Source organism: Muntiacus reevesi, chromosome 8 (genome assembly GCF_963930625.1).
Source record: "Muntiacus reevesi chromosome 8, mMunRee1.1, whole genome shotgun sequence".
In the NCBI taxonomy this organism is placed as follows: domain Eukaryota; kingdom Metazoa; phylum Chordata; class Mammalia; order Artiodactyla; family Cervidae; genus Muntiacus; species Muntiacus reevesi.
In genome coordinates, this window is record NC_089256.1 from 55,069,114 (window position 1) to 55,096,973 (window position 27,860).

Genomic DNA, 27,860 nt, shown 5'->3' on the forward strand with positions numbered 1-27,860 from the left:
TTCCAAATAAAAGTTCTGCAAAACAAGCAAACAAAAAACACAGAAGTACCCTGGAATAAAACGCGTGCTTGAATGTTTTAAGTTATTTTTGCAGCCAGCTAGTTTTACAGGTCAGCATGGATAACCCTGGCTTTTAAGGGCTTGACAAACATTATCAAGATTCTGACCTTAAACTGAAATTCCTTGAACTCTCAGTACCTGTGAACTTGCACCTCAAATTCCTGCCCCTGGCATGTACTTAACCAGTCACAAGGAGCCAGCATTAGTGACTACTCTGGCAGGAAGCATAACTTGTAGAGAAGTTAACAAGTTCTGAGTAAGACGGAGATAAACACAGATGGCAGACCGCTATCTTGAGCTGCTTGTCCTTTAAGTATGTTGAGATCCAGACTTTTAAGTGACACTTCAGTGATCTCAAAAGCAGGAATCTTGTGTCTGCCACTATTTCAGGTAATGAACTCTTTTATGGGGAAATAATTGTTGAAGCTACTAGTCTAAGAATCTGATTTGTAATAGATTTGTAATTTGGGTAACAACTCCTCTGATGTTTAGAAATTTCCTTTAAGAAAGCCTTATCAGAATCATATGACTAATTATATTTACTGGTTAAAGATAAAGAAAGCTGGTCATGGCATTATTCCTATGTCTTCTTTATCTAATTTGATTGCTACTGAAATAATATGATGCAATTTAATCTTTATTTAGCTTTGCTATGCCGTAACATTTTTAAAAATCAGCAATGCTATTGACATAAAATGCTCTGGTTGGATTAAGACACGTTTACTGTTGCCTGAAGCCATACTTGAGGCTCGATGACTTTTCAGTGCTGAAAAATGCAGATAGAACCATCTTAGAGTTTATTTTGATTCCTTTGCTCTATCATTCTAGAATCTGCATTTCTGTATCAGTGTTACTTGAAGGCAATATATCTGAAAGATTTAGGTCTGAAATATATTAAGACTTCACTCCCTATTTCATGATGAGTCCAAAGCCTAACATTGGAAGTGAGGGGGCAATAATGTCACACTGTGTACTTCTTGCTGGGATACAGCACACAAGACTAGGAGTTGACCTAAGAATGAAATGCTGTCCTCATTTATCTATTAAGCTAGATCCTAAATCATTTCATCTACTCATAAATAAATTTTCTTTATGGACAAAATAGGAATGTTTATTTTCCTCTCAGTTAGTATGCAAGTCTATTTGCAGCTTTCTAGCAAAAGAGAGTACAACTCGTTTTCTCTGCTTATAAATTGTTCATTACCACGCTCTCTGATGGCCAATTCATGGCTCCATCTGCAACTCCACAAATCTCTTTGCCCAGGTAAGCTTGGTGTGCTAAAGAAGATGAGCTCGGGATTTAAGAGGAAAAAAAAAAAAAGATATCTCTCATGAATTTCTCATCTATGATTTTAAATTTTCTAAATCCTTACTTGTATTGATATTTGCATATTAGGGTCCAGGAAAACAAAAGCTTCATTGACTTCATTAACATACTTTTGGGAGCTGCCTATGAATGACATTTAATGATTTTTCTCATACCTGAAAAGGGTCTCAGTTCAGTAGAATAACAAATATACAAACAAATCCTTTAGATAGTAGTACTTTCTTTCCTCTGTGATGTGAGTTGTAACCTAGAAGACTCAACACAGAGGACTAAGATAATTGTGTTAGAATACTTATGGTTTGAGTCTTTCAAAGCAAAGCAATCAAGGTTATTAGCTTTTCCTTCTTCTTTGATAAACAGAGAAATGTAAATCTCAACAAGAATGTCAATGGAGCTTAGGTGGACCTTAGCCTTAGAGCAGTTAAAAATCACTCCTTCCTGCATATATTTAACATCCACTAATGTTAATGGGATGGACTTCACTCCATTTTTCACGCGGGGAACTTGATTCCTTCATGTGAAAATAATATTTACAAGTAATGATGCTCCTTCCTTTAGCTAAAATGTGAAAACAAAGCAAAAGTACAAGGTGAACAAAAGCTCCTTAGAGAAAGCAGTGTTTTCACACCCACCTCTGGTGGTGGGTTGGATACGAATCTGGCTCACAATATATATCTCCTGTCACTGCTGAGCTGAAGTGTCTACCCAGAGATTTTTTTCAATTAAAATTCTGTGCACCAATAGATTCTGCTACAGAGATTTTAATTAAAAAAAAAAAAAAAGAAATGATATAAACCCCCATTGTCTCTAGGCACTGTTTGTATTAAAGGATTAGACTGATGAAATGTTTGGATTTTATTGTTCTAAACATGTGTTTCAGTTGGTGCTATCGGACACACCATGTGAAGAAAATGAAATGTAAGTAAATAACAAGAAGCTCCACGGTTTTATTCAGCCTTTTCAAAATCTGAAGACTCAAGTCATTTGAGAAGCACAAAATGAGTTTCAAATGATCATTACAATTACTAGAGAAAAAAAAGTACATTACTTTTAAATGCAAGTGGCTTAGTTTTTCTAAAGGCAGAAAAGATGCACTTTCATTGTGGTCAGCTTTGTTAAATAAAAATAAGGGACCTAGTTGATTTCAAGATATTTTTGCTCACTGCGTTCTCCATCCTGGAGGTTTTAGATGTCCTTTAAGTTCATGTCTTCCTTTATGACTGCATCCACATGCGTTAAGACACGGAGATGATGGGAGACAGCTTTCTGGCTAATTTGGTTTCAAATATAAGCAAACAATTATCTAACCTATATTATATTTCAAAGTGTTTTGATATGTTATGTAAATAATTGACTCAATTTTCTCATTTTTTTGTGCTATAGGCTTAATACTTCTCAGAACTCTATTCTGGAAATGGGGAGAGGCTGTCATTAATAAAGCTGCTGCTGATTAATGATAACTAATATACTGAGACTCGTGCAAGTGTCAGAAAGCACTTCTGCCAAGTGCTGTCTTCTTCTGGGAGCAGTCCTCACTGCCAACTAGCTGTTTTAATTATCATTGTTACCCTCCAGGCTGGGGTCTTCGGGCCCTGTCTCCGGATTAAGAGGCCAGGCTGGGTGGGATGCTTTCCTTGGCCCTGGAATCCTTCACCTGTTTTTGGTGGATCATCCCATTATTGATAATCTGCTTGTTAAGTACATGCCTCTCTTTCAGTTACTGTATGTTTCTCCACTGCTGTTTCTTTGCACTGATATTGGACTTGCTTTTTTCTCTGTCTTCTGGGGTTGGTGACGTAATGGACTTTTAACTATTGGTTTGTTTAATTTTGGACCTCATGGCTGTTTCATCTTGTCCTTTCATCTTCTGTTTTTACCCAGAGTACTAGAATAATGAAATTGTTTGTTTGTTTGTTTTTTGATCATGTTGCACAGCTTGCAGGATCCTATTTCCCTAACCATGAATTGAACATAGGCCCCCAACAGTGGACATATGGAGTCCTAACCACTGAGAAGTCAGGAATTCCCATTAGAATAAAGACATTCTTAATTGAAAAAAATCATAAGTGTTGAATCTAACACCCTCATCAACATGACAGGAGAATATGGTATTGGAGAACTTTAAATGCTAACTTTAGAGTCACTGAGGCTACTAACCTTTTTTTTCAGGTGAAGAATTGAGACCCAAAGAGAGATAGTAACAAATTAACTACAAGACTTAAACTGGTACTTAAGGACAAAACTTTTGGCTACATCATTTTGTATTTGCATGTCTGTTGTTAATGTAATTGTCATTATTTAGTGGCTCCCCTAGAGGGGCAGTGGTAAAGAATCTGTCTGTCAATGCAGGAGATGTAGATTCAGTCTCTGAGTAGGGAAGATTCCTGGGAGGATGGCATGGCAACCCCCTCCAGTATTCTTGTCTGGAAAATTCTATGAACAGAGGAGCTTGGTGAACTACAATCCATGGGGTCGCAAAGAGTTGGACACTACTGAGCACACACCCATTATTTAATATCACTACTTCTGAATAAAGGCAAACAAACAAAAAAATCCACTTCAGATATAATGAAAATTAGCAGAAAATAAAGACAGAGAAGGTAAGAAAGTGGTTGATTTTTAGGGAGCTGGTAGAAGGTAAGTAAACATATTGAATGTATTGAAAATAGACACAGTATCTCAAATCTTTTATCACCACAAGAAGATGTTTGTGGGACTCTAGTATTAGTTCTATTTAAATTGTTTTTCAAACACAAGACTGATTTTTTTCTGATCAAACCTGCTCAATTTATTTTTATAATAGCATTTCAGTAGAAACAGCACATTGCTAAGCTTTTGTATATAAATTAGATATTGTAAGTAATTTAATGTATGGAATAAAACATGACAGAGGCCCTCTGCATAATTATACCTTTAATCTTCCCTTTTCCCAGAAATAACTAAGTATATTGATGTGCATGTGCATGCAAAAATGGGTATTTTATGAAACATAACTAAAATCATACGCACACAGGATTCTGTAAATTAATTACATGAATACATTGTTGATGATAGTCTGCCATATTACCCAGCTTGGGGAAGTTAAATATTTTTCTCAAGAGTAAGCAAGTAAAAGGCAGAACTTTGATCTGGGCTCACAATTGACTCCTTAGCCTGGGATTTTCACCACAAACCACACTATGTATCCAATATGTAGATAAAATTACACACCTGGCAACACATCTAAGGGATGCACAATCCATCCGTCCTTTCGGTGACTGTACAATGTACCCACCCGAAATTAATTAAGTCAGGTCACTAGTCTCTGGGTGATATGATTAGGCACCCATCACTCCCCCAAATTATTGTAGCTAAATTGGATTGTAGCTTTTTGTTAAGGATGATCTTTACAAAAAGGATCCATGAAATTTGCTATTGCGTTTACACTCTAACTAAGAGTACTATGAGAAGCATTGTTCTTGTTGTTAAACACAGCCTATTTATGAAGCCCCATAGTTTGAATTTGTTTCTCATTTCTCTGGGGCTTCCCTGGTGGCTCAGATGGTAAAGAATCTGCCTGCAATGCAGGAGACCCAGCTTTGATCCCTGGGTTGGGAGGATCCCCTGGAGAAGGGAATGACTATATCAGAAATAGTTGTGCATGTGGTGAATAATGTTGCCTGTTTTTATTAACTTTAGAGAATACTACATTACCAATTCTCTTTTTATCCTATTAACTGCTAGAAAGTTTTAAACCAGATCTGAAGCTGAGTTCTAATTTTATATATGGGATTTACTACATTCAGTTTACAAACTGATCTCACTGGTGTCTTATTCTTTTGTCTGATACTATCTGAGGTCTCACTTTTTTTTCCTATTTTTAATAGTTTCTTGAAGCATTTTGTAACATGGGATATTGAATGCACTCAGGCAGTACAACACACAGCAATATGAGGCTAGAACTGACTTTTACTATTCCCAGTTGCAGTGCTGCATCGTAGTAAGAGAGACATGGGCTCCAGAGCCAGACCATTTAGAATTAAAGCCTGCCTCTGGCCCTTCTAACTGGGTTATCATGGAGAAGTTACTTAACCTCTTTATGACTGAATTGTCTCAATTGTAAGTGAGAATCGCAATAGTGTGATGCTACTTTATAGAATTTTAAGTTTGAAAGTTAATTAATTCACATGAACTTATATAACTGTTGGTTTAGAAAAATGCCTAGCATAGGAAATTAGGGATAATTCTAGTAGAGGAGCCAATGGAGCAACTCTGAACTTTTCTTCTATTTATCAAATTAATGAATTTGTAATTAATCTTAGGTCCACAGATTCTCAGCACTGATAAGAAAATTAAGATTGGCTATATCCCCAAATAAGTATTTTTTAAAAAGAAGCAGGTGTCAAAGGAGATAATTTTTGTCCTTACAAAGCAGGAATCCTCTCCACACATCACAGTAGGATACTAGTTGTTCTGAAAGGGACAGAAATTATCTCCTTTGACCCCTACTTCTTTTTTAAACTTTTTATTTCGTACTGGGGGTAGAGCGGACCAGCAATATTGTGATAGCTTCAGGTGAACAGCCAAGGGACTCAGCCATACACACACATGTATCCATTCTCCCCTAAGCTTCCTTTCCATCCAGGCTGACACATAGCATTGAGCAGAGTTCCATGTGCTATACAGTAGGTCTTTGTTGGTTATGCATTTTAAATATAGCAAAGTTTATATGTCTATCCCAAACTCTATAACTACCCCTTCCCCCCATCTTTCCCTCTGGCAACCATAAGTTCATTCTCTAAATCTTTGTGTCTCTCTCTTTTGTAAGTAAGTTCATTTATATCGTTTCTTTTCAGATTCTGTGTTTAAAGGATGTCATCCAATATTTCTCCTTCTCTGTCTGACTTACTTCACTCTGTATGACAGTTTCTAAGTCCATCCATGTTGCTGCAAATGGCATCGTTTCATTCTTTTTTATGGATGAATAAAATTCCATTTTATATATAAATCACACCTTCTAAAACCATTTGTCTCTTAATGGATACTTAGGATGATTCTATGTCTTGGTTATTGCAAATAGTGCTTCAATGAGCATTGGGATACACATATCCTTTTGAATCGTGTTTTTCTCTGGATATATGCCCAGGAGTGGGATTGCAGTGTCACATGGTAGCTCTATTTTCAGCTTTTTAAGGAAATTCCATACTGTTCTCCATAATGGCTATACCAATTTACATTTCCACAAACAGTGTAGAAGGGTTCCCTTCTCTCTACACCCTCTCTAGCATTTATTGTTTGTGGACTTTTTGATGATGACCATCCTGGTTGGTACAAGATAATATTGTAGTTTTGATTTGCATTTCTCTAATAATATGAATGTTGAACATCTTTCGTGCCTCTTGACCACCTATATGTCTTCTTTGGAGAAATGTCTGTTTAGATCTTCTGGCATTTGTTGATTGGGCTGTTTTGATGTTGTTAAGCATCATGAACTCTTTGTATATTTTGGAGATTCATCCATTTTATGTCCCATCATTCTCAAATATTTTCTCCCAATATGTGGGTTGTCTTTTTTTGTTTTGTTTATTGTTCCTTTGCTGTGCAAACCTTTTGAGTTTAAGCAGTTCTCATTTGTTTATTATTGTTTTTATTTCTATTATTCTGGAGGCGGATCAAAAAAGATATTGCTGTGATTTATGTCAGAGAGGATTCTGCCTATATTTCTCCTTAGGAGTTTTATAGTGTCCAGTTTCACATTTGGGTCTTTAATCTATTTGAGTTTACTTTTGTATGTGGTGACACCTACTTCTAGAAGGTTCTGGTTATTGAAAATATCTTCCTTAAACATTATAATCTGCTCTAACTTCTGGATTTTTTTTTTCTTTTTGATATTCTCATCTGAATTTGACTAAGCATAAATCAATCTCCTTGCAAGGAGATCCAACCTGTCCTTCCTAAAAGAGATCAGTCCTGGGTGTTCATTGGAAGGACTGATGTTGAAGCTGAAACTCCAATACTTTGGCCACCTGATGCAAAGAGCTGACTCATTTGAAAAGACCCTGATGCTGGGAAAGATTGAGGGCAGGAGGAGAAGGGGACAGCAGAGGATAAGATGGTTGGATGGCATCACTGACTCAATGGACATGGGTTTGGGTGGCCTCCGGGAGTTGGTGATGGACAGGGAGGCCAGGCACGCTGCGGTTCATGTGGTCACAAAGAGTCAGACATGACTGAGAGACTGAACTGAACTGAAATAAATCTCTGAGTAACAACTTTGTTTAAGAAAATGTAACTTTTCCTACACTGAAGATCTTGCACCTAAATTTGAGTATTTAAAATATTGCTACTGTTCAGATGGTTTCAATTTTTAAGAACTCAAAGATTTCTATTTAAAAATTAAACTTGAGAAAGACATGGAAACGATGGTAGGTAGGGAGTAAAAAGACCTGTATTCTATTTTAAGTTCTTTTGTCAGCTGGTGACCTTCCCACTTATTTTCCCATAGTGAAAAATCACAATGCACAATGAAAAAATCCTAAGAGTGAAATAAATGATCCCAAAGGAGCTTGCAATTGTGAAATTATATGCTCACCTTGCATTTCTCCAGCTAACTGCTTTCTGACCATTTTATTGTTATTAGTAACTTCAACAATGTGTGCACAGGGTCAGAAAGAGGAAGTAAAGTAAGTAAGTTTGGATAATTGATAGCACTTGAAAAAATATTAATTGACTCAAATATTGGAACTAAGAAATGAAATGAGGTAGTTAATATTTAGAATTGGCATTTCAATAAATATATGACCTATTTTTAAATGTAAGAAGAGAAGCAGAGATTTATACATAGAGGAAGATTAAACAACCCATTCTTTCTGGTTATAAGCTTACATTTCAAGATTGAAAACCAAGAATCTTGTGCTCTTTTATTGGATCAGGACACCAAGAAAATTTTCCCACATTCATTTTGAAAGTGGGATACTACATTTAATTTTATATATATATATATATATACACACATATAAACTATATATATATATATACACATATATATATATATATATACTACATACAAAGTTTATGGTTACAAAAGTGATGCATGTACGTTACAAAAATTCAAAGAATATAGAAATGTTGGAAATATTAAGTGCCTCACAATACCATCTTCAAAAGAAGCAAGCATTGTTAGTAACTTGATGTATATGTGATCCCATGGACTGTAGCTCGCCAGGCTCCTCTGTTGATAGGATTATCCATGCAAGAATACTGGAGTGGGTAGCCATTCCCTTTTCTAGGTATCTTTCCTACCCAAGGATTCAACCTGGAGTCTCCTGCATTGAAGGCAGATTCTTTATCATATGAGCCATCAGGGAAGCCCCACAGATATACATAATAATTGTATAATACCTATTTGGTAAAATCAGTGTATTTGTGCAAAAGAAAATATACAAAGTAGAACTGAGATCTTTCCATTATTTTATTTAACAAAGCTTTCATTGTAAATATAATCTATATTCTCTTTGATTAATGAATAATATTTCTTTACAAGGATGTGCCATTAATTATTGATAAAATCCTTGATTGATCTCTTATCTTAGGATGCTTTTTAAACTCATACATCAGTTCCCATTTTTTTTCTCTTCCATTTGAACTTATGTGCTTGGCTAAACCCTCTAGGTGCCCTCCGCCAAATTCTTGTTGTCTAAGTTTGACTTTTGTCTTAAACATTTGCAATGAAAATTTTAAGTTGACACTTCACATGTGTTAAAAGTCATTTCTGAATAGTATAATGATAAACATGACACACTTCCTCCTTAGAGACGCTGAGAGCAATAAATTAGCTGACATTTATGAATGCTTTCAAGTTGAAAAGTATTGAGTGTTATTTTAAAAAAGATGATTAAGTATAGCTCATCTCAGAAGTTATCAGGCTGTGATGAACAGTTTTCCACTGTTTAATCTCAGACTACTTTAATAACAGCATCTACACCAGGGTGTGAAAAAGGTCCATCAGTAAACATGCATTCAGTACACGTGTCTGACATAGAAAGGGGCTCTAAAATGAACAGCACTTAAATGGCTACCCCTAGGGAGTTAAACCTCCTGAAAATTGCACTGTGGACTTTGGCTTTATATTACCTTTTTAATGTTAATCCGAGAATGATTGAGTTATTCCTAAATACACAAATAGTTTGACCATCCTGAAAATCAACTTCTAACTCCTTGGTAAATGATATGTGTGACCACACACACTCATTTTCCTTTTATTATAATTTCTTTATCCTACCAAGTTGGTGGGCTTCCCTCATAGCTCAGTTGGTAAAGAATCCACTTGCAATGCAGGAGTCACCAGTTCTATTCCTAGGTCCGGAAGATCCACTGGAGAAGAGATAGGCTACCCACTCCAGTATTCTTGGGGTTTCCTTGTGGCTCAGCTGGTAATGAATCTGACAGCAATGTGGTAGACCTGGGTTCAGTCCCTGGGTTGGGAAGATCCCCTGAAGAACAGAAAGGCTACCCACTCCAGTGTTCTGGCCTGGAGAGGTTCCATGGACTGTATAATCCACGGGATCGCAAAGAGTCGTATATGACTGAGCAACTTTCACTTTCAGTTTCAACCAGGTTATAGGCCTGCTATTCCTTACCAAGATATAAATCGTTAATAGAGATTATGAACTTTCCCTGGAGGATTTGCATTCTGAAGAATTATAAGTCTCTGAATAAACAGAATACTGGAACAGTTATCTACCTAATACTTAATACCTATGACACGTTAGTCCTGAAAAGTAGTTACTACCACCTTCTCAATGCACAACAGTATTCATAACCCTAGCATCAACCTTACTACAGTGAAACTATCTGTCTATGTGTCTGACAGATTCACAATTAGCTGTATTCTCGGTGCCTTAAATGAAGTGGACATACATACAGTAAATATTTGTTTAATTATGCTGAGGGGTACAGTGAGCAGGTGATTGTGGGGAAACGGGTGTGGTCAGGACAAACACTGTGGTCCAGAAGAATAAGCTTTGTCAATCTAGAGATCCAGCACTAACTGCTCTTCCTTTATCACCAGGTGCATAAACTATAAAGATCATTACACAAATGGCTGGTATATCTGGTAAGGACATCCTCAATTTGTGCTATAAAATCTTTGGTGGTATATACATACTCCTTTTCTTAAGTAATTGAGATAGCATGTGAAATCATACAGCTTAAGAAAACTTTAGGAATCATGTGGATTAACATACATAGAAACATCAGTTTCAGGTCACTGGCCAGTGTTTACGTAAACACTTCCTGTGATGACTGACTATTTTTAAGAATGATAGTTTATTCCAAAGTTGGATATTTTTAAAGGTGAAATCTTTCTCCTGAAATCTTTCAAAATGATCCATCCACTGATTTTAGTTCTTGCCTTAAACATTCAGGATAAGTCAAAAAAAGAGTTGTTATAAATTTCTAAATCTTGGCTTCTGTATTTTTCAAACTGAACATTGCAGTTAGCGGTTAGTTCCTCAAAGACAGAAGCCCTGTCTTGCCAACCTTTGAATCCCCACCTCCAACATCTAAAAATCTATTTGATCACTTACATTCTAGAAGAAGGTGGTAAAGAATCTGCCTGCCAATGCAGGAGACACAAGAGATGTGGGTTTGATCCCTGGATTAAGATTTCCGGGAGTAGGAAATGACAACCCACTCTAGTATTCTTGCCTAGGAAATTCAATGAACAGAGGAGTCTGTTGGGTTATAGTCCGCAGGGTAACGAAGAGTCAGACATGACTGAGCGAGTGCACACACACACACACACACTTACACACGCACATACATACTTACACACACACTAGTTGAATGAATGACTGGATAACTGAATGGAAGCAGTATTGGATGAATGTAAGGAATTAAGATGCTACTCCTTTGAACAAATCTCCAATTTCTGAAGAGGAAACAATTAAGATTGCCTGGCAAGACTGCCTCACTCTGAGCTCAGAGAAGATTCCAGAGTCAGTGAAAATGCGTGAGAGATGATGAGGGTTTGTTTAAGGAATTCGGCCTCTCAGAGTCCTTACAGCCGGGCTTGCTATGTTTTTTCACCTTTCCAGGAAGTAGCAGGAGCTCTTAACTTTGAGGCATGTTCCATCTCACACCTCCCCTCCTTTCTCTGGCTTCAGGTTCTTGCTGCTGATTTTCCTGGTGGCTCTTCTCTGTGGAACAGTGATCTTCTGCCTCCAGTGCTGCCTGCGGAGACTCCAAAATGGTCACCGAAGACGCACCATGGCTGTTTTTGCTGTTGGAGACTTGGACTCCGTTTACGGTAAGCTATTTACACACTTCTAGATGCCGTCTTTGGAAACCTTATAATTTTGTGTGAGTTGGAAAGTTAATCTATGAAAAATAAATTTGCAAACATAGAACAAGATATAGTTTACTGAGGACCCAAGGCATGCACTGGGGAGAGAGTCTAAATGAGAAAACTTCAGAAGAAGACTCCAAATTAAAAAAGGGAAGTGACTCAGAGTTGAGTATGGGAATAGAACCTAAACCTAAACATTCAGTCAACAAGCAGAAGGGAAAAGGTACACAGGGCTGGCCACTCCAGGTGAAAGCAGGGTTTAAGGTACAGAAGAGTATCTCTGGACTTTTGATGTCCATCTGTCCTACCCTGTGTTCATTTACAAAGCTCACCATGCCTCACTTCCCTGCAATAATATTGAGTAACGCTTTTCAGATTGTCTCCTTCCAGGGCAGAGCCTGAGAGACCTGGAATTGTGTGAGCGAGTGTCAGTACTCATGTCCTTCCTCTCCAGACACATTGGCAGTCTCCTGACCCTCCCTGCTCCCCACACCCACTCCCAAACCCTGTCCTTTCTATTATTTTTCAGTGTGCATTAAGAAGTGAGAAATGGAGAAAATTGTGGTCTTGAGTTATTTGTAACTGCCAGCCTCAGCTTTAAGTAGAAAAATGACAGTTTCGTGATTTCTGAGCGGTGACAATTGACAGTTTACATCTTCATGTTAAGCATTATCCTCATCCAGAGATTGTCTGTTATGAGACTTTCCTTCTAAGGCACTACATTGTATATTACAGTTGCCTCTTGGTAGAGTGCTTGGTAGAAACTAACAGCTGCCCTTCAAAAACTTGGGTCAACATAAGACTTTCAACAGACAAAGTGGGAGATGTCCTGGAAAAACTCACAGCTAAATAGGAAGTGGGATAAAAATAAAGTAAATTGTTTTAATCTCAAAATTCAGCATTAAGATTTAGTGATTGGATTCACTGTTGACTTTTTTTTAAGTTATTATTTAATAGGGAAACACACTGTTAATTTGAAAAATGATCATTTGGGAAAGGATAATTAAAGTCTCCAATGAAAATAGCCTTTTCTCCTAAAATCAGCAGCACTTTCCACTGAGCGTATAGAGAAATAGGGTCACTGACCCTCAAGCAAAGTATGTTGATCAAAGGGATCAACGTGGTCACATTGGCCTATTTTTCTTTATCTAACAAGAGGTGCTCAATAAATAAACACAACTCTGTTTCTTCCAACTTGACTTGAGCTACTACAGAGGAGAATCCACACTGGTCATCTTAGCCGTTCTCTCACTCTGAGGAAGACTCTTTCACTAGATGACCTTGGAGCGTTAAAACAAACAAACAAAAAAATCTGGTTTTAATTTTTGGTAAATAAGCTACCAAGTTATACTGTTATAACTTTTCAGGTAGTTCATGTGCCACAGTTAAATCCCCACTTATCTAATATTTTTATATTTCCTGGATGATGGTTTCCGTACATGCTTTTGAATTTTCTGAACTTCCCTGACAGGTATGAATGTGAGAAAAGGAGTCAAGACTGAGACAATGCTTCACAATTTAATTCATACCTAAAATGTACTAGGCACTAGGTCAGGGGTTTCACAGATCCTATCTCTAATTCTTAAAATACCAACTCAGAAAAGTGGCCATTACTTCCCTTAGAGGATGTTATCTACTTTTCTCACTCTGCTGTTTAAATATACCCCATAAATCTCTGTTGCAGGTCAGCTAATATACTACAGATTTTCCAAGATTGAGGATAATGAGCAATGAAAAGTTACATAGGGCACATATGGCAAAGGATCAAACACAACTGAGAAACAGTACACTCAAACACACACACACACACACACACACACACACACGGCTAGTCACCTCATTCATGGACACTTATATCTTGAACCTTATATCTTGAACCACCAGATGTTTCCATTGGGTGATTCCTCAGTGGTAGGTTTTATTGTCCAGAATCCTCATTTCCTTCCTCATTCTCTTCCTCATTCTACCTTTTCCTTCTTAATCCCTTGGGTGTAGCCTTGACTCGTTTTTTTGCAAGAACATTTAAACTCTTTCTCAACTTAAATAACATTACCAAGTTCACTTCTGTTGATGTCCATTGTAGAGAACACGTTCAGTTGCCTCTTTCAGTTTATTTCTATCCTCACCTATGGTGATTTTCCCATCCACTGCCTGTCTCCCATCCTGTCCTATGGATGTTTAGGGCGGCTATATAGGTAGAGAATCACCATTCACATCGTCTTTGATGTGGATGGGGCTACCAGACTTATGCTTCTTGCCATTTTTATTTTTCCTCTCCAAAACAAAACACAAACAAATAGTTCAGAAAGTGGTATTCTCTGTGATCTCTAATCACTGGTTGTTGGTTTAATCACTAAGTCATGTCTGACTCTTGCAACTCCGTGGACTGTAGCCCACCAGTCTCCTCTGTCCATGAGATTTCCCAGACAAGAACACTGGAGCAGTTTGCCATTTCCATCTCCAGGGGACCTTCCAACCTAGGGATCAAACCCACATCTTCTGCATTGCAGGCAGCTTCTTTACCCCTGAGCCACCATGAAAGCCCCAAGTCACCTCTTCGTAGCTAGTAATTTCTGGAATTAAACTCCAGGGAGCTAATATTATAAGGCAATCTGACACCCAGACCCACACCAAATTTCCTTTCCCCACTGAATTCTTGTTATACTTTCACTTCTCCAGACAAATATCCTCCCTATCTAATATTTCCTTAAAAGGAGGTACTCTCCAAAAGAGAAGTGAGGCAAATACTAAAGGATCTTTTTACTGCTGAGAGGGAAGTAAGGGCCAAACCACAGCTTCTGCTTCCACAGTCCCACAAAATTTTGTGCTCCCAGGTTGGAGCTAAGTCCACTCCCTCTGGGTTTTCCCACCTACACTGCAGGTTATGAGTTTGTACTTCTGAGTCTTCCCCATAGCCACTGTTCAGAAGCAGGAGAGGAAAATGAGAACTCATTTGCAAACTACTGGTGACATATTAGACTATGAAATAAGGTTCCTGGACTCCCTGCCACCCCTTGATCAAAAGGGGGCAGGTAGGACTTCCCTCCTGAATATAGAATGTAGGAAATAAGTCATTTAAAGCTTTTCAATGATGAGACGTGATTTTATATATAAGCCCTGGGTTCCTCTAAAACTTTCACTTTATTTCTTCAAAATTTATTTCATGTTAGTACCATACTCTGCTGAATATATTAGTTGAAATAGCTCTGCTCTTCTGACCTGAGGGTCAGAGGTTCAAGATCTCATGAAATCTGCCCTCAAATGAGAAGAGCAAAGAGGAGAATTTTGACTGACTATCAGAGGCTGGATTGGAGTGAACTTTACTGATATTAAAATATATAAAATTTCTCGCTGGCAATTCCTGACAATATTACACGACTCTGGTTGTCAATTATCTTGATTAGAAATATTTAAAAAAGGAAGGAAATACTTGGCTCAGGAATCCTTGTAAAATCTGTTTAAGGAAGGCCTTACCAGTTCAGCCCATCACAGTGATGAGGCTTCTGTCTGGAAAAGTCCTTAGGAATCTCAGCCAAACACCAAGGCCTCAAGAGAATCTTCTAGACCAATAATCATGCCTTTTCACAATTCTATGCTGACTCGATGCTCAGATTTGTTTTCCTTCCCCTCTGAAAAGGTTTAATGTTTCCATGTCGTAACATATTATGATGAAGCTCTTTGTGCACCAATAAAAGAATTAATTCCTCTGATACTCCAGTGGAGGGTAAAGAGGAATAGTGACTCAAATTCAGGTAATCTTAGTCACCCACATGTGAGAGAACAGAATGATATAAAAAAGGATACAGAGCAGAAAGAATAAGAAAGGCATTTTCAAATAAACCAAGTACATTAGACTGACTCTTAATGACGGGGAATCTGAACTCTGGGTATAAAAAATTAGCAGTGAGTGTATTAGTTTTAAAAATCAAAAACAAACTGTTATCTTCACCAACAGCTGTCAAAATCATAGGATTTTTGTAGGCATTTTTAACTGAGCTCTCTCAGTTTCCTAATTTGTCAAAAGATAAAAATAAAAGATAAAAATGTTTGTTTCCCTCCCAATCACATGATATTGTATGTAAACATGCTTTGAAAAAAAATTGAGAAGTGACATGTGTTCAAGTTTACAAAACCTTTCTGAGCTTAATTCTGTTTATCATATGAATACCATATGGTTTTCATAAGTTTAAGAGCAATGGGCAAATCTGTAGTAAGGAAATAACAATAAACCTTTTCTAACACAAAGAGCAAGTGTCAATATCTTGCTGCCTGGAGCATGACATTAATAACGACCCTGGTAGATATAAATTCAAGCTAATAATTATTCTGAATAAATCTGGTCAACCACTCCAGATACAATGATAGCCAAGTTACCTCTGACTCTGTATTGGATTTGCTGGAAGCAGTTCATCTGGAAAGTGGGCAGTGCTTACTAATTGTACCCACAAAGGAGGGAAATACTGAGGCAAGTCCACTTTGGCAGTGTTAACTCTTTTTGTCAAGACATTTGGACTAACCTACATCATTCTAAACTTCCTAAATATTCAAAGCTCTAACTCCAAGAAAGCTTTTTTTTTAATAAGAAATTTTTCATTCAGTAATCTCTGTGCCATTAACATTAATAAAGATAATGTTTAAATCATTATTTAAACATTAAAATAAGAAAGTTTGGGAAATATTACTGTCAATAAAGGAAAATGCATGCATAGTACAGTTCTTCATATATAATAATAATGCTAATGACAATACTTTAGCCAACTCATTGGAAAAGGCTCTGATGCTGGACAAGATCGCGGGCAGGAAGAGAAGGTGGTGACAGGATTAGATGGCTGGATGGCATCACTGACTCAATGAGTTTGAGCAAACTCCTGGAGATAGTGATGGACAGGGAGGCCTGGTGTGCTACAGTCCTTGGGGTCCACAAAGAGTTGGACATGACTAAGCGACTGAACAAGAGCAACAACAAAATGCTAATATCACTACTGATAATAGTGACAGTCAACTTCAATGCATGTCAGGCTTTGTTTTAAGCACGTTACATTTCATTTAGCCTTGCTTTTACAGATATTGCACAACAGCAAGCTGAGGTGTAAAAACTTGTGTAATAAGTTAGCATTAGGTTATTCAATTAAATAAATTAACTTCTTAAGGATAGTGTTGAACCAGGAGGTGAGATTTATATTCTACATATGGCTGCACTCTTCACATATTACATTAATATTTAAATTAGTATACTTTGTCCCGTGAACCAGGGAGATACACAATAAAGCAAATATAAATATATGGAAATTCATGATTCTAAATAAATCAAATGCACTCCAAAGCAATAATTTTGATTAATCTACATATAGATTCCACTGATACAGCTATTGCCTTTTATGTAACTACTCTTGGTCCTCTTAATAATTGTGGCTTGTTCTTTGAAATCTCCTTGATGGTATAGAATCTTAATCCTTTAAGGAAGGGTTCATTAAACTTTTTGTATTAAAGCCCAGGCAAGAAATATGTTTGGCTTTGCAAGCATATGATCTCTATCGGGACTACTCTCTTCTGCGATTTTAGTAGGAAAAGCAGCCAGAGACAATATGAAAATGAATGGGCATGATTGTGATACAATTCAATTTAATACACAAAAACAGCCAAAGGTTAGTTTAAGGGTGTAATTTCTTCTTTAAAGGTGAATTTATGGCTGTCATTAATTTATGTTATGTTATTGTTTTGGGAAGAAGCAGTCAAATTATTCCCAGAAAGGTAAAGACCTTGTGAAAAAAGGAAAACAATATAGATAAATGACTATAAAGTATTACTATTGATTTCCTGTGTGACTCTAAAGCAGTCTTTCAAGCCAATACTAATAAAAGATTTCCCAAAAACCTATTGGAATAAGTGCATAATCTCTCAAGGTGATCAGTTTAAGGAAGAAAATGCATGTCTTTTGTATTGGATGGTTTGTAGTGTGCATGATCTAAAGTCAAGACATCTAATTTCAAATTTTAAAATTTGAGAATGCCTTTTGCTTATTGTATGTATATACTTTCATTACAAACTTTTCACAACTTAATATTTTTACTATGCATCATCGACAGATGTTGAAATTAATTAATTGCGTTAGTTTCAGTTTGCAGAACATACACATGAAAGAATGAAGTTCAGATGTAATACTTTAATGTTTCTAGTGAGATTGCATATCTCATGATGGGAACATTAGCTAAAATGCCATTAGTGTTTACAGGAATCTTGTCTTCTGATCTACCAAAAGGGATATTTCTTCTAGTTTCAGCTGTTAAATTGCAAATGCTTCTTGATGGCTTAGTCAAAGATGGCCTAATCGGTGCATGAGAGCAAATTTTCTTGCTGTAATGACTAAAATATCACAGCAGAGAGTGAAATGATTGTAAATTCTTTCTCAAGGGTACAAATAATTTTCTGTTGCTCCAGTGATCCAAGAAATGCCAGATTTTATTAGGCAGTTCATGTGCTTCTATTTTATGCTGACTAGAAAGATTTTGACTCCACTTTTCTCTTTCCAGGGACAGAAGCAGCTGTGACTCCAACTGTTGGAATGCACCTACACACTCAAAACTCTGAACTGTTTTCTGTTCCCTGTTTTGGAGTTTTAGGCCCCCCGCCTCCATATGAAGAAACTAAAATCAAGCCGATTTTAGATCTAGATCACTAATTGAAATGATTAGAAACATTTTAAATTCCAAAATATGCAATTTAGGAACAATTCTTTCACTTAGTGAGAATTCCTGGAAATCAGTTAATGTAGTCTTAAAAAGGACAAATAAATGAATATAAGAAAAGAATTTTGAGCACGGAGATGTTTCTGTAGTCAACTAGAGGACCCTTGTTATATCACTGTTGCTTTGTAATTTTATGTTTCTAATCAAGTTTTTTGATGCATTCCAATAGGCAGTAACTAACATAAGGGGTGGCTTCCATTAAGTTCCACTCCATTATATGTCACAGATTTATCTGCCTCAATCTCTGTTTTAACCTGACCTCTTCCCTGATATGGGGTCAATAAAATTATTGTCATTTAACAGTGACCCACAATAAACTGTGGAAAATTCTTAAAGAGATGGAAATACCAGACCACCTGACCTGCCTCTTGAGAAACCTGTATGCAGATCAGGAAGCAACAGTTAGAACTGGACATGGGAAAACAGACTGGTTCCAAATAGGAAAAGGAGTATGTCAAGACAAGTATATTGTCACCCTGCTTATTTAACTTATTTGCAGAGTACATCATGAGAAACGCTGAGCTGGAAGAAGCACATGTTGGAATCAAGATTGCCAGGAGAAATATCAATAACCTCAGATGTGCAGATGACACCACCCTTATGGCAGAAAGTGAAGAACTAAAGAGCCTCTGATGAAAGTGAAAGAGGAGAGTGAAAAAGTTGTCTTAAAGCTCAACATTCAGAAAACTAAGATCATAGTATCTGGTCCCATCACTTCATGGCAAATAGATGGGGATAAAGTGGAAATTGTGGCTGACTTTATTTTGGGGGGCTCCAGAATCACTGTAGATGGTGATTGCAGCCTTGAAATTAAAAGATGCTTACTCCTTGGAAGGAAAGTTATGATAAACCTAGATAGCATATTAAAAAGCAGAGACATTACTTTGCCAACAAAGGTCCGTCTAGTCAAGGCTATGGTTTTTCCAGTAGCCATGTATGGATGTGAGAGTTGGACTTATAAAGAAAGATGAGCACCGAAGAATTGATAATTTTGAACTGTGGTGTTGGAGAAGACTCTTGAGAGTCCCTTGGACTGCAAGCAGATCCAACCACTCCATCCTAAAGGAGACCACTCCTGAGTGTTCATTGGATGGACTGATGTCGAAGTTGAAACGCCAGTACCTTGACCACCTGTTGTGAATAGCTGACTCATATGAAAAGACCCTGATGCTGGGAAACATTGAAGGCAGGAGAACTCTTCATGACAGAGGATGAGATGGTTGGATGGCATCACCTACTCAATGGGCATGAGTTTCGATAAACTCCAGGAGTTGGTGATGGACAGGGCGGCCTGGCATGCTGCAGTCCATGGAGTCATAAAGAGTCGGACATAACTGAGTGACTGAACTGAACTGAACAGTGACCCAAACAGAGATTCATACATGTCCAGATCCAGAGTCAGAAAGATAATATTTGAATTAGGATCAGAGGAGAGAGTCAAAAGAACGGCCATTTGGAGTTAAAGGCTGAAAGATGAATGAAGAATATGATTAAAGTTCAAGGAGCTATATGTCACAGCCTGAGGAGGGAGAAAGTGTTGATAGAAGCTGAAGGACATTTCTTAACTGTGCATCCATGCCTGCTAAGTGGCTTCAGTCTTATCTTACTCTTTGAGGCTCCATGGACTGTAGCCTGTCAGGCTCCTTTGTCCATGGGAATCTCTAGACAAGAATACTGAAGTGGGTAGCCATTTCCTTCTCCAGGTTATCTTCCAACCCAGGGATCAAACCCATTGTGGCACATGTAATCCCATGTTGTGGAGAAGCAGAGACTCCAGTTTTATATGAGAGCCCAATAATTGGTGCCTCAACTGGGCATTTCTCAGCAAACTATGATAAAAAACCCTTGGGGTAGGTATCAATATTCCCATCAGGAAATGCTTCAAATTGATTCCACCTTCAAAATAGGTCTGGATACTAAGCATTTCTTGCCCTGTTTCTGGTGAGAGCCCATGTATTGTCAGTTCTTGCTTGGATTACTGCAATAGCATCTAAACTGGACTGCTTGCTCCCAGCTTTGACTTGCTATATTCTATTTCCAACACAGTATCTAGAGTAGTGCTTTTAGAACATAAAGTGGAACATGTTCCTTAACTAAACTCCAGTGACAACACTCCTCACTCAAAAATGCCAAAAGTGCTCAATACATGGCCCTATACAATCTATACTCTTTTCAAGTTTCCTTTTTAATGACTCTCTCCCTTATTCATTTGCTCCAGGAACAAGGTCCTCAAATTCACCAGACATTATTCTACCCCATATGTTCTTTCTGGCCTTAGTGCTTACTGTTCCTTTTTCCTATGAAACTGCTGCCTCAGATATGAACATTGCTTCACATTTTCACCTCCTGTTAGTCTTTGTTTGAAAGTCACCTTCTCAATGAGGACCACCCTGATTATCCTACTTTAAGTTGCAATTTCTCCCAATCCTAGCACTTCCACCTCCTTGTCTCAGACACACTTCTCCTTTTCTCATAGTACCTATTGTCTTCTACACATCATCTTCTACTACAATACATGGCAAAATTCTATTCATAGTCTGCTGTTGACTTTTCTTTGCTAGAATGTAAACCAACGAAAGGATGAATCTTTGTGTTATTGACTGATTTATATCCCTAGCCTCTAAAGCAGCCTGGCACTATTATGTATTCAAATAAATTTTATAAGTTCCCAGTTCTGGAAATTTCCAAATATAGCTGGATGGGAATTTATGAGGATGAAAGCTTTACAGAAGTCAATCTGGGTAAGAGCTGAAGACAGCTGAAAATACTGTAAAACATGAAGTCACACATATATCCATTCTCTTACTAAACCCACTAAAATTATAGCTCAGTTCAGTTGCTCAGTCGTGTCCGACTCTTTGCGACCCCATGAACCACCACATGCCAGGCCTCCCTGTCCATCACCAATTCTGAGTCCACCCAAACCTATGTCCATCAAGTTGGTGATGCCATCCAACCATCTCATCCTCTGTTGTCCCCTTCTCCTCCTGCCCTCAATCTTTCCCAGCATCAGGATCTTTTCAAATGAGTCAACTCTTCGCATGAGGTGGCCAAAGTATTGGAGTTTCAGCTTCAACATTAGGTCTTCCAATGAACACCCAGGACTGATCTCCTTAGGATGGACTGGTTGGATCTCCTTGCAGTCCAAGGTATTCCCAAGAGTCTTCTCCAACACCACAGTTCAAAAGCACCAATTCTTTGGTGCTCAGCTTTCTTTATAGTCCAACTCTCATATCCATACATGACTACTGGAAAAACCATAGCCTTGACTAGATGGACCATTGTTGGCCAAGTAATGTCTCTGCTTTTTAATATGCTGTCTAGGTTATTCATAACTTTCCTTCCAAGGAGTAAGTGTCTTTTAATTTCATGGCTGCAATCACTATCTGCAGTGATTTTGGAGCTCCCCAAAATAAAGTCAGCCGCAATTTCCACTTTATCCCCATCTATTTGCCATGAAGTGATGGGACCAGATACTATGATCTTAGTTTTCTGAATGTTGAGCTTTAACCCAACTTTTTCACCCTCCTCTTTCACTTTCATCAAGAGGCTCTTTAGTACTTCCTCACTTTCTGCCATAAGGGTGGTGTCATCTGCACATCTGAGGTTATTGATATTTCTCCCGGCAATCTTGATTCCAACTTGTGCTTCTTCCAGCCCAACATTTCTCATGATGTACTCTGCATATAAGTTAAATAAGCAGGGTGGCAACATACAGCCTTGATGTACTCCTTTTGCTATTTGGAAACAGTCTGTTGTTCCATGTCCAGTTCTAACTGTTGCTTCCTGATCTGCATACAGGTTTCTCAAGAGGCAGGTCAGGTGGTCTGGTATTCCCATCTCTTTCTGAATTTTCCACAGTTTATTTTGATCCACACAGTCAAAGGCTTTGGCATAGTCAATAAAGCATAAATAGATGTTTTTTTCTGGAACTCTCTTGCTTTTTCGATGATCCAGCGGATATTGGCAATTTGATCTCTGGTTCCTCTGCCTTTTCTAAAACCAGCTTGAACATTTGGAAGTTCATGGTTCACCTATTGCTGAGGCCTGGCTTAGAAAATTTTAAGCATTACTTTACTAGCATGTGAGATGAGTACATTTGTGCGGTAGTTTGGGCATTCTTTGGGATTGCCTTTCTTTGGGATTGGAGTAAATACTGACCCTTTCCAGTCTGTGGCCACTGCTGAATTTTCCAAATTTGCTGGCATATTGATTGCAGCACTTTCACGACATCATCTTTCAGGATTTGAAATAGCTCAACTGGAATTCCATCACCTCCACTAGCTTTGTTCATAGTGATGCTTCCTAAGGCCCACTTGACTTCACATTCCAGGATGTCTGGCTCTAGGTGAGTAATTACATCATCATGATTATCTGGGTCGTGAAGATCTTTTTTGTACAGTTCTTCTGTGTATTCTTGCCACCTCTTCTTAATATCTTCTGCTTCTCTTAGGTCCCTACCATTTCTGTCCTTTATTGTGCCCATCTTTGCATGAAATGTTCCTTTGGTATCTCTTATTTTCTTGAAGAGATCTCTAGTCTTTCCCATTCTATTGTTTTCCTCTATTTCTTTGCATTGATCGCTGAGGAAGGCTTTCTTATCTCTCCTTGCTATTCTTTGGAACTCTGCATTCAAATGAGTATATCTTTCCTTTTCTCCTTTGCTTTTTGCTTCTCTTCTTTTCATAGCTATTTTTAAGGCCTTCTCAGACAACCATTTTGCTTTTTTGCATTTCTCTTTCTTGGGGATGGTCTTGATTCCTGTCTCCTGTACAATGTCACAGACCTCCATCCATAGTTCATCAGGCACTCTGTTGATCAGATTTAGTCCCTTAAATTTATTTCTCACTTTCACTGTATAGTCATAAGGGATTTGATTTAGGTCATACCTGAATAGTCTAGTGGTTTTCTCCACTTTCTTCAATTTCAGTCTGAATTTAGCCATAAGGAGTTCATGATCTGAGTCACAGTCAGTTCCCAGTCCTGTTTTTGCTGACTGTATAAAGCTTCTCCATCTTTGGCTGCAAAGAATATAATCAATCTGATTTCAGTGTTGACCATCTGGTGATGTCCATGTGTAGAGTCTTCTCTTGTGTTGTTGGAAGAGAGTGTTTGCTATGACCAGTGCTTTCTCTTGGCAGAACTCTATTAACCTTTGCCCTGCTTCATTCTGTACTCCATGGCCAAATTTTCCTGTTAGTCCAGGTGTTTCTTGACTTCCTACTTTTGCATTCCTTTCCCCTATAGTGAAAAGGACATCTTTTTTGGGTGTTAGTTCTCGTAGGTTTTGTAGGTCTTCATGGAAGTAAAAATGCTTTTTCATTCACAAGAATAAAGAGAGTAGCAAGAAGATGATGAAGAAAATTAGCAACAAATTTTAGTGCATGCAAAGATGTCTGAGACAGATGGGGTTTCAAGTTTCTCGACTACACTAAATGAGTTAAGGAAAGAAAGAAAATAATCTAACAAATTCATGCTGCACCAAAGAAGAAATGACTTAGAGTCAGAGACAAGAGAAGTGAAGAGAATTTTGGAAATGATGAAAAACTTCATCTGCAGGAAGATAACATTGAAACAGCCTAGACAAGAACTAATTCCATCAGAACGTGACAACAAATAACTACAGTAGAATAAAGAGGCAAGTGTAGGGAAAAATTAGAAATGAAAATGTGGTGATAGAATAATGGTTGGTAAATGAAAAAGGAAAAGAAAAACTGAAAAACAAGATGATTATAAATCTATCAAAAACTAAAGTTTGATTAACCCTCCCTTAACTGGTTAAGTTGTAAATCATGTAAATAATTACTGTTGAATTATAAAATAGATGTTATTCATATTAACAGTGTAGGCAGAGAAGGAAAGTTTGTGTTAGGGAAGGGGTTTAAGGTTAGAAAGTAAATCTGAATCTCATATTGTGTGGAATCAATTGTTGTTTAGTCATTAAATTGTGTCTGACTCTTTTGCAATCCCCTGGACTGTAGCCTGCCAAGCTCCTCTGTCCATGGGATTTCCCAGGCAAGAATACTGGAATATGTTGCCATTTCTTTCTCCAGGGGATCTTCCCAACCCAGGGATTGAACCCACATCTCCTGCATTGGCTGCAGATTCTTTACCACTAAGTTATTGTGGGTAGAATCAAGGAATAACATCTAAATTTTTAAAAAAATCAAGTAATAGTAGGAAAGCATATCATTTGAAAATTAGGTCATAAATATCTGAAACAAAATGCCAAAAGAGTTGAAAAGTATATTTCCTCAAGAAGTGCGACTTGGAGATAATATTCTGTGGAAACAGAACAAATGAGTGCTAATTATAAGCCTATAGTGCTATTTTACTTTTAAAACTAAATGCAAGTGTTACTTTAATAAAAATAAATATAAGCAAATAAAAGTTTGGCAGATTTATACTTTGCAGTTGAAAACGAACAAGGAGAATCATACCATAAATAAAAATGCTAAATATAAATGTCTTTAAGTGATGGGGCTACAGGTAATTTTGCTTTGTATTCATGTTGTTGTATTTTTCTAATTGCTCAATAATATGTGCACATTACTTTCGTAATTGAAGATCTCAGCAACATTCTTTCTTTAAAAAAAAAGCAAAACCCTGCCTTCATTTATCAGATTAAAAAAATGGGCTTTGGACGGATACTTGACTAATCAAGGTGCATAGTTAATTAGTGTGAGATAAAACTAGAGAGTATATATTTTTATCTTTTAATTCCTGTTCCAAGTATTTCTTCACTAAGATCTTTTATCTTCAAAAGTGGTCATAAAAATAAAAATCAGAGAATGTGGGTTAAAATTACATTTATTTTGAATAAGTAACTCTAAGGAAAGAATTTTTCATCATATTCTATAAGTTACCTATGTTAAAATTCATTCTAATTACAGGAAAGACAGGTTATAATAAACACTTAGAAAAGTGTAAGCGTATCTGGAAACAGGCCTAATGATTCAGCAGCTGGAGTTTGATGAAGACATTAGTGAAAGCCAGAGTTAAAGTTTTTGAATTTAAGTCACTTGCATGTATGTGTCAGTACTTGCTTGGTGTGTGGTTGGTTGGTTTACTTTGAGGGCACTGGAGAGGAAGTGTGGGGAATAGGCTCGAAGCATGTGGGTAAGGTTGGTAGAAAAGAGTTTGCTTTCATAGAAACGTTCCTGGCAAAGATTTCTCATCAAATATCACAGATCATATTTTAACTTAATGTCTTAAAAATACTTACTGAATGACTACATATATCAAGTATTGTACAAGGTTCTGGATATATTTCTTCAGTAAACTTCATTATTGTTAGTATTATTTTTCATGATACTAGTTTCCACTACTTTACCCTGATCTCCAGAGACTTGAAAGCTCTGTAGCAAGTACTCTTTGTGGTTCTCTGAAAACTACTGCAAATAATAAATGATAAAACTAATTTAGGTTATATGATTATCATGGTATTTAAAATAAAAATTTTAAAAATATGCCTGTATTCTATTTTGTCATCTCATTTCAGAAGATCTTTGCCTGCATCTTATTTCATCAATAAATCATTACAATTCAATTTAGCCTGGCATCTCAAATTTTAATTCTGATAGGATTAGTTTTTTTTTTTTCTTTCCATGTTAGAGCATTGTTTCTTGTTTGTTTTGTTTTTTGCTTTACCAAACCATCTTATTTTAGTTTAGGTTTTTAAGCTGTTCATGTATATAGGGGTAGAGCTGATGAACAAAGTTGTGATAGTTTCAGATGAACAGCAAAGGGACTCAGCATACATATACATGTATCCATTCTCCCCCAAACTTCCCTCCCATCTAGACTGTCACAAAACACTGAGCAGAGTTCCCTGTGCTATACAGTAGGACCTTGTTGATTACCCATTTTAAATATAGCAGTGTCTACATGTTAATACCAAACTCCCTATCTCTTCCCCCGCCCTCTTTCTTCTCCCCCGGCCACCATAAGTTCACTCTGTAAGTCTGTTTCTGTTTTGTAAATAAGTTCATTTGTATGATTTCTTTTTCAATTCCGCATATAAAGAATGTCATACCATTCCTTCTTTGCATTCATTTTTTTTTTTTAAGGTTTTTCTTACTGATGAAGGATGTAGTTTTTTTCTTTGAACATCCAGCAGAGGGCATGAAAGCCTACCTATAATTCTAGCCCAATAGCCAGATTTGATGTAACAGCTAAATGAAACCATGAAGCTAGGTTTTTGACAGGCCATAGCAGAATGTAATAATAATGAGGTTCCAATTTGCAAAGAGGAATTTTGTACTTTAGCTCATATTGCTCACAATGAAGCTGACCATCAGACAAGATGCATGCCATCAGAAAATCTAGGTAATTTGAAATGTATTTCTGCAGATGATGTCTGTGAGTTTGAACTGCCTAAAAAGGCAGACTAATTTATGTATATGCTCCCCCCTTGGACTGTAACATCTACAGTACTGACCCTGTAAGTCTAGTCTGTTTCTTTTTTTACCTGACTATGAGTTCCCCTTTAATTTTCAGCTTTGTAGTTCCAAATTTGTTTCATTTGTGTTAGGAGCACAACTTTTATAAAATACAACCATAAAATTCAATATCTTTCACGGAAATGAAATAGAACTAGGATCGAACTGTATAGCATTCAGGTGGACAATAAAATGAAACTCAACCAGAATATTATATTTAAGGCAAAATGTGAAATGCTTCAGGTTTGAATAAGAGAAAATGAGACAGTAAAAATGTGTTGGCTATAAGGCTCCACTCTAAATGATCTTTTTATCAGAACAAAGAAAGGAAATAGAGTATACATTTCAAAAGAATCTTTCAGGTTTGAATTCATTTTGCTTTGTGATTTTGAACAAAATAACAATACAGGTTTTTCCCCCCTGTTTAATACTATATCTTGGAAAGTAGTATATCTTTTTATTTTACTAAATATTGTTCTGGGAAAATGAAATGAAAGTAATATCCATTTACAAAATGGCATAATTTGGTGATAAACAAAAACGTAACTGCATTTGTGCACTTGAAAACAGTTATTTTTTCCTCTTCTAGAATTATGTCAAGGTAGACATACTATCTGGCTGATGAAACGAGCAATGTATATCAATCAAAATGTCAGATTTTTATATTAGTAAAATGAAAAATGGGCTTCCCTGGTAGCAAAGATGGTAGAGTCTACCTGCAAAGCAGCAGACCTAGGTTCAATCCCTGGGTTGGGAACATTCCCTGTTGGAGGGCATGGCAACCCACTCCAGTCTTCTTGCCTGGAGAATCCCATGGACAAAGGACGCTGGTGGGCTAGAGTCCACAGTGTTGCAAAGCGTCGGACATGACTGAGCGGCACAGCACAGCACACCATGACTGAGCGACTAAGCACAGCATACCATGACTGAGTGACTAAGCACAGCACACCATGACTGAG

At 37.2% G+C, this 27,860-nt stretch overlaps 1 protein-coding gene across 1 annotated transcript; it reads left to right on the top strand.

Annotated features, from left to right (window-relative positions):
* The first annotated feature begins 256 nt into the window (after positions 1-256).
* On the top strand, positions 257-18,741 carry TMEM207 (transmembrane protein 207). The gene is made up of 5 exons (XM_065942977.1): positions 257-450; positions 2,268-2,305; positions 10,437-10,481; positions 11,533-11,675; positions 18,245-18,741. The coding sequence occupies exons 1-5, from the start codon at positions 376-378 to the stop codon at positions 18,391-18,393; spliced, it is 450 nt and encodes a 149-aa protein (XP_065799049.1). The 5' UTR covers positions 257-375; the 3' UTR covers positions 18,394-18,741.
* The last annotated feature ends 9,119 nt before the right edge of the window (positions 18,742-27,860 follow it).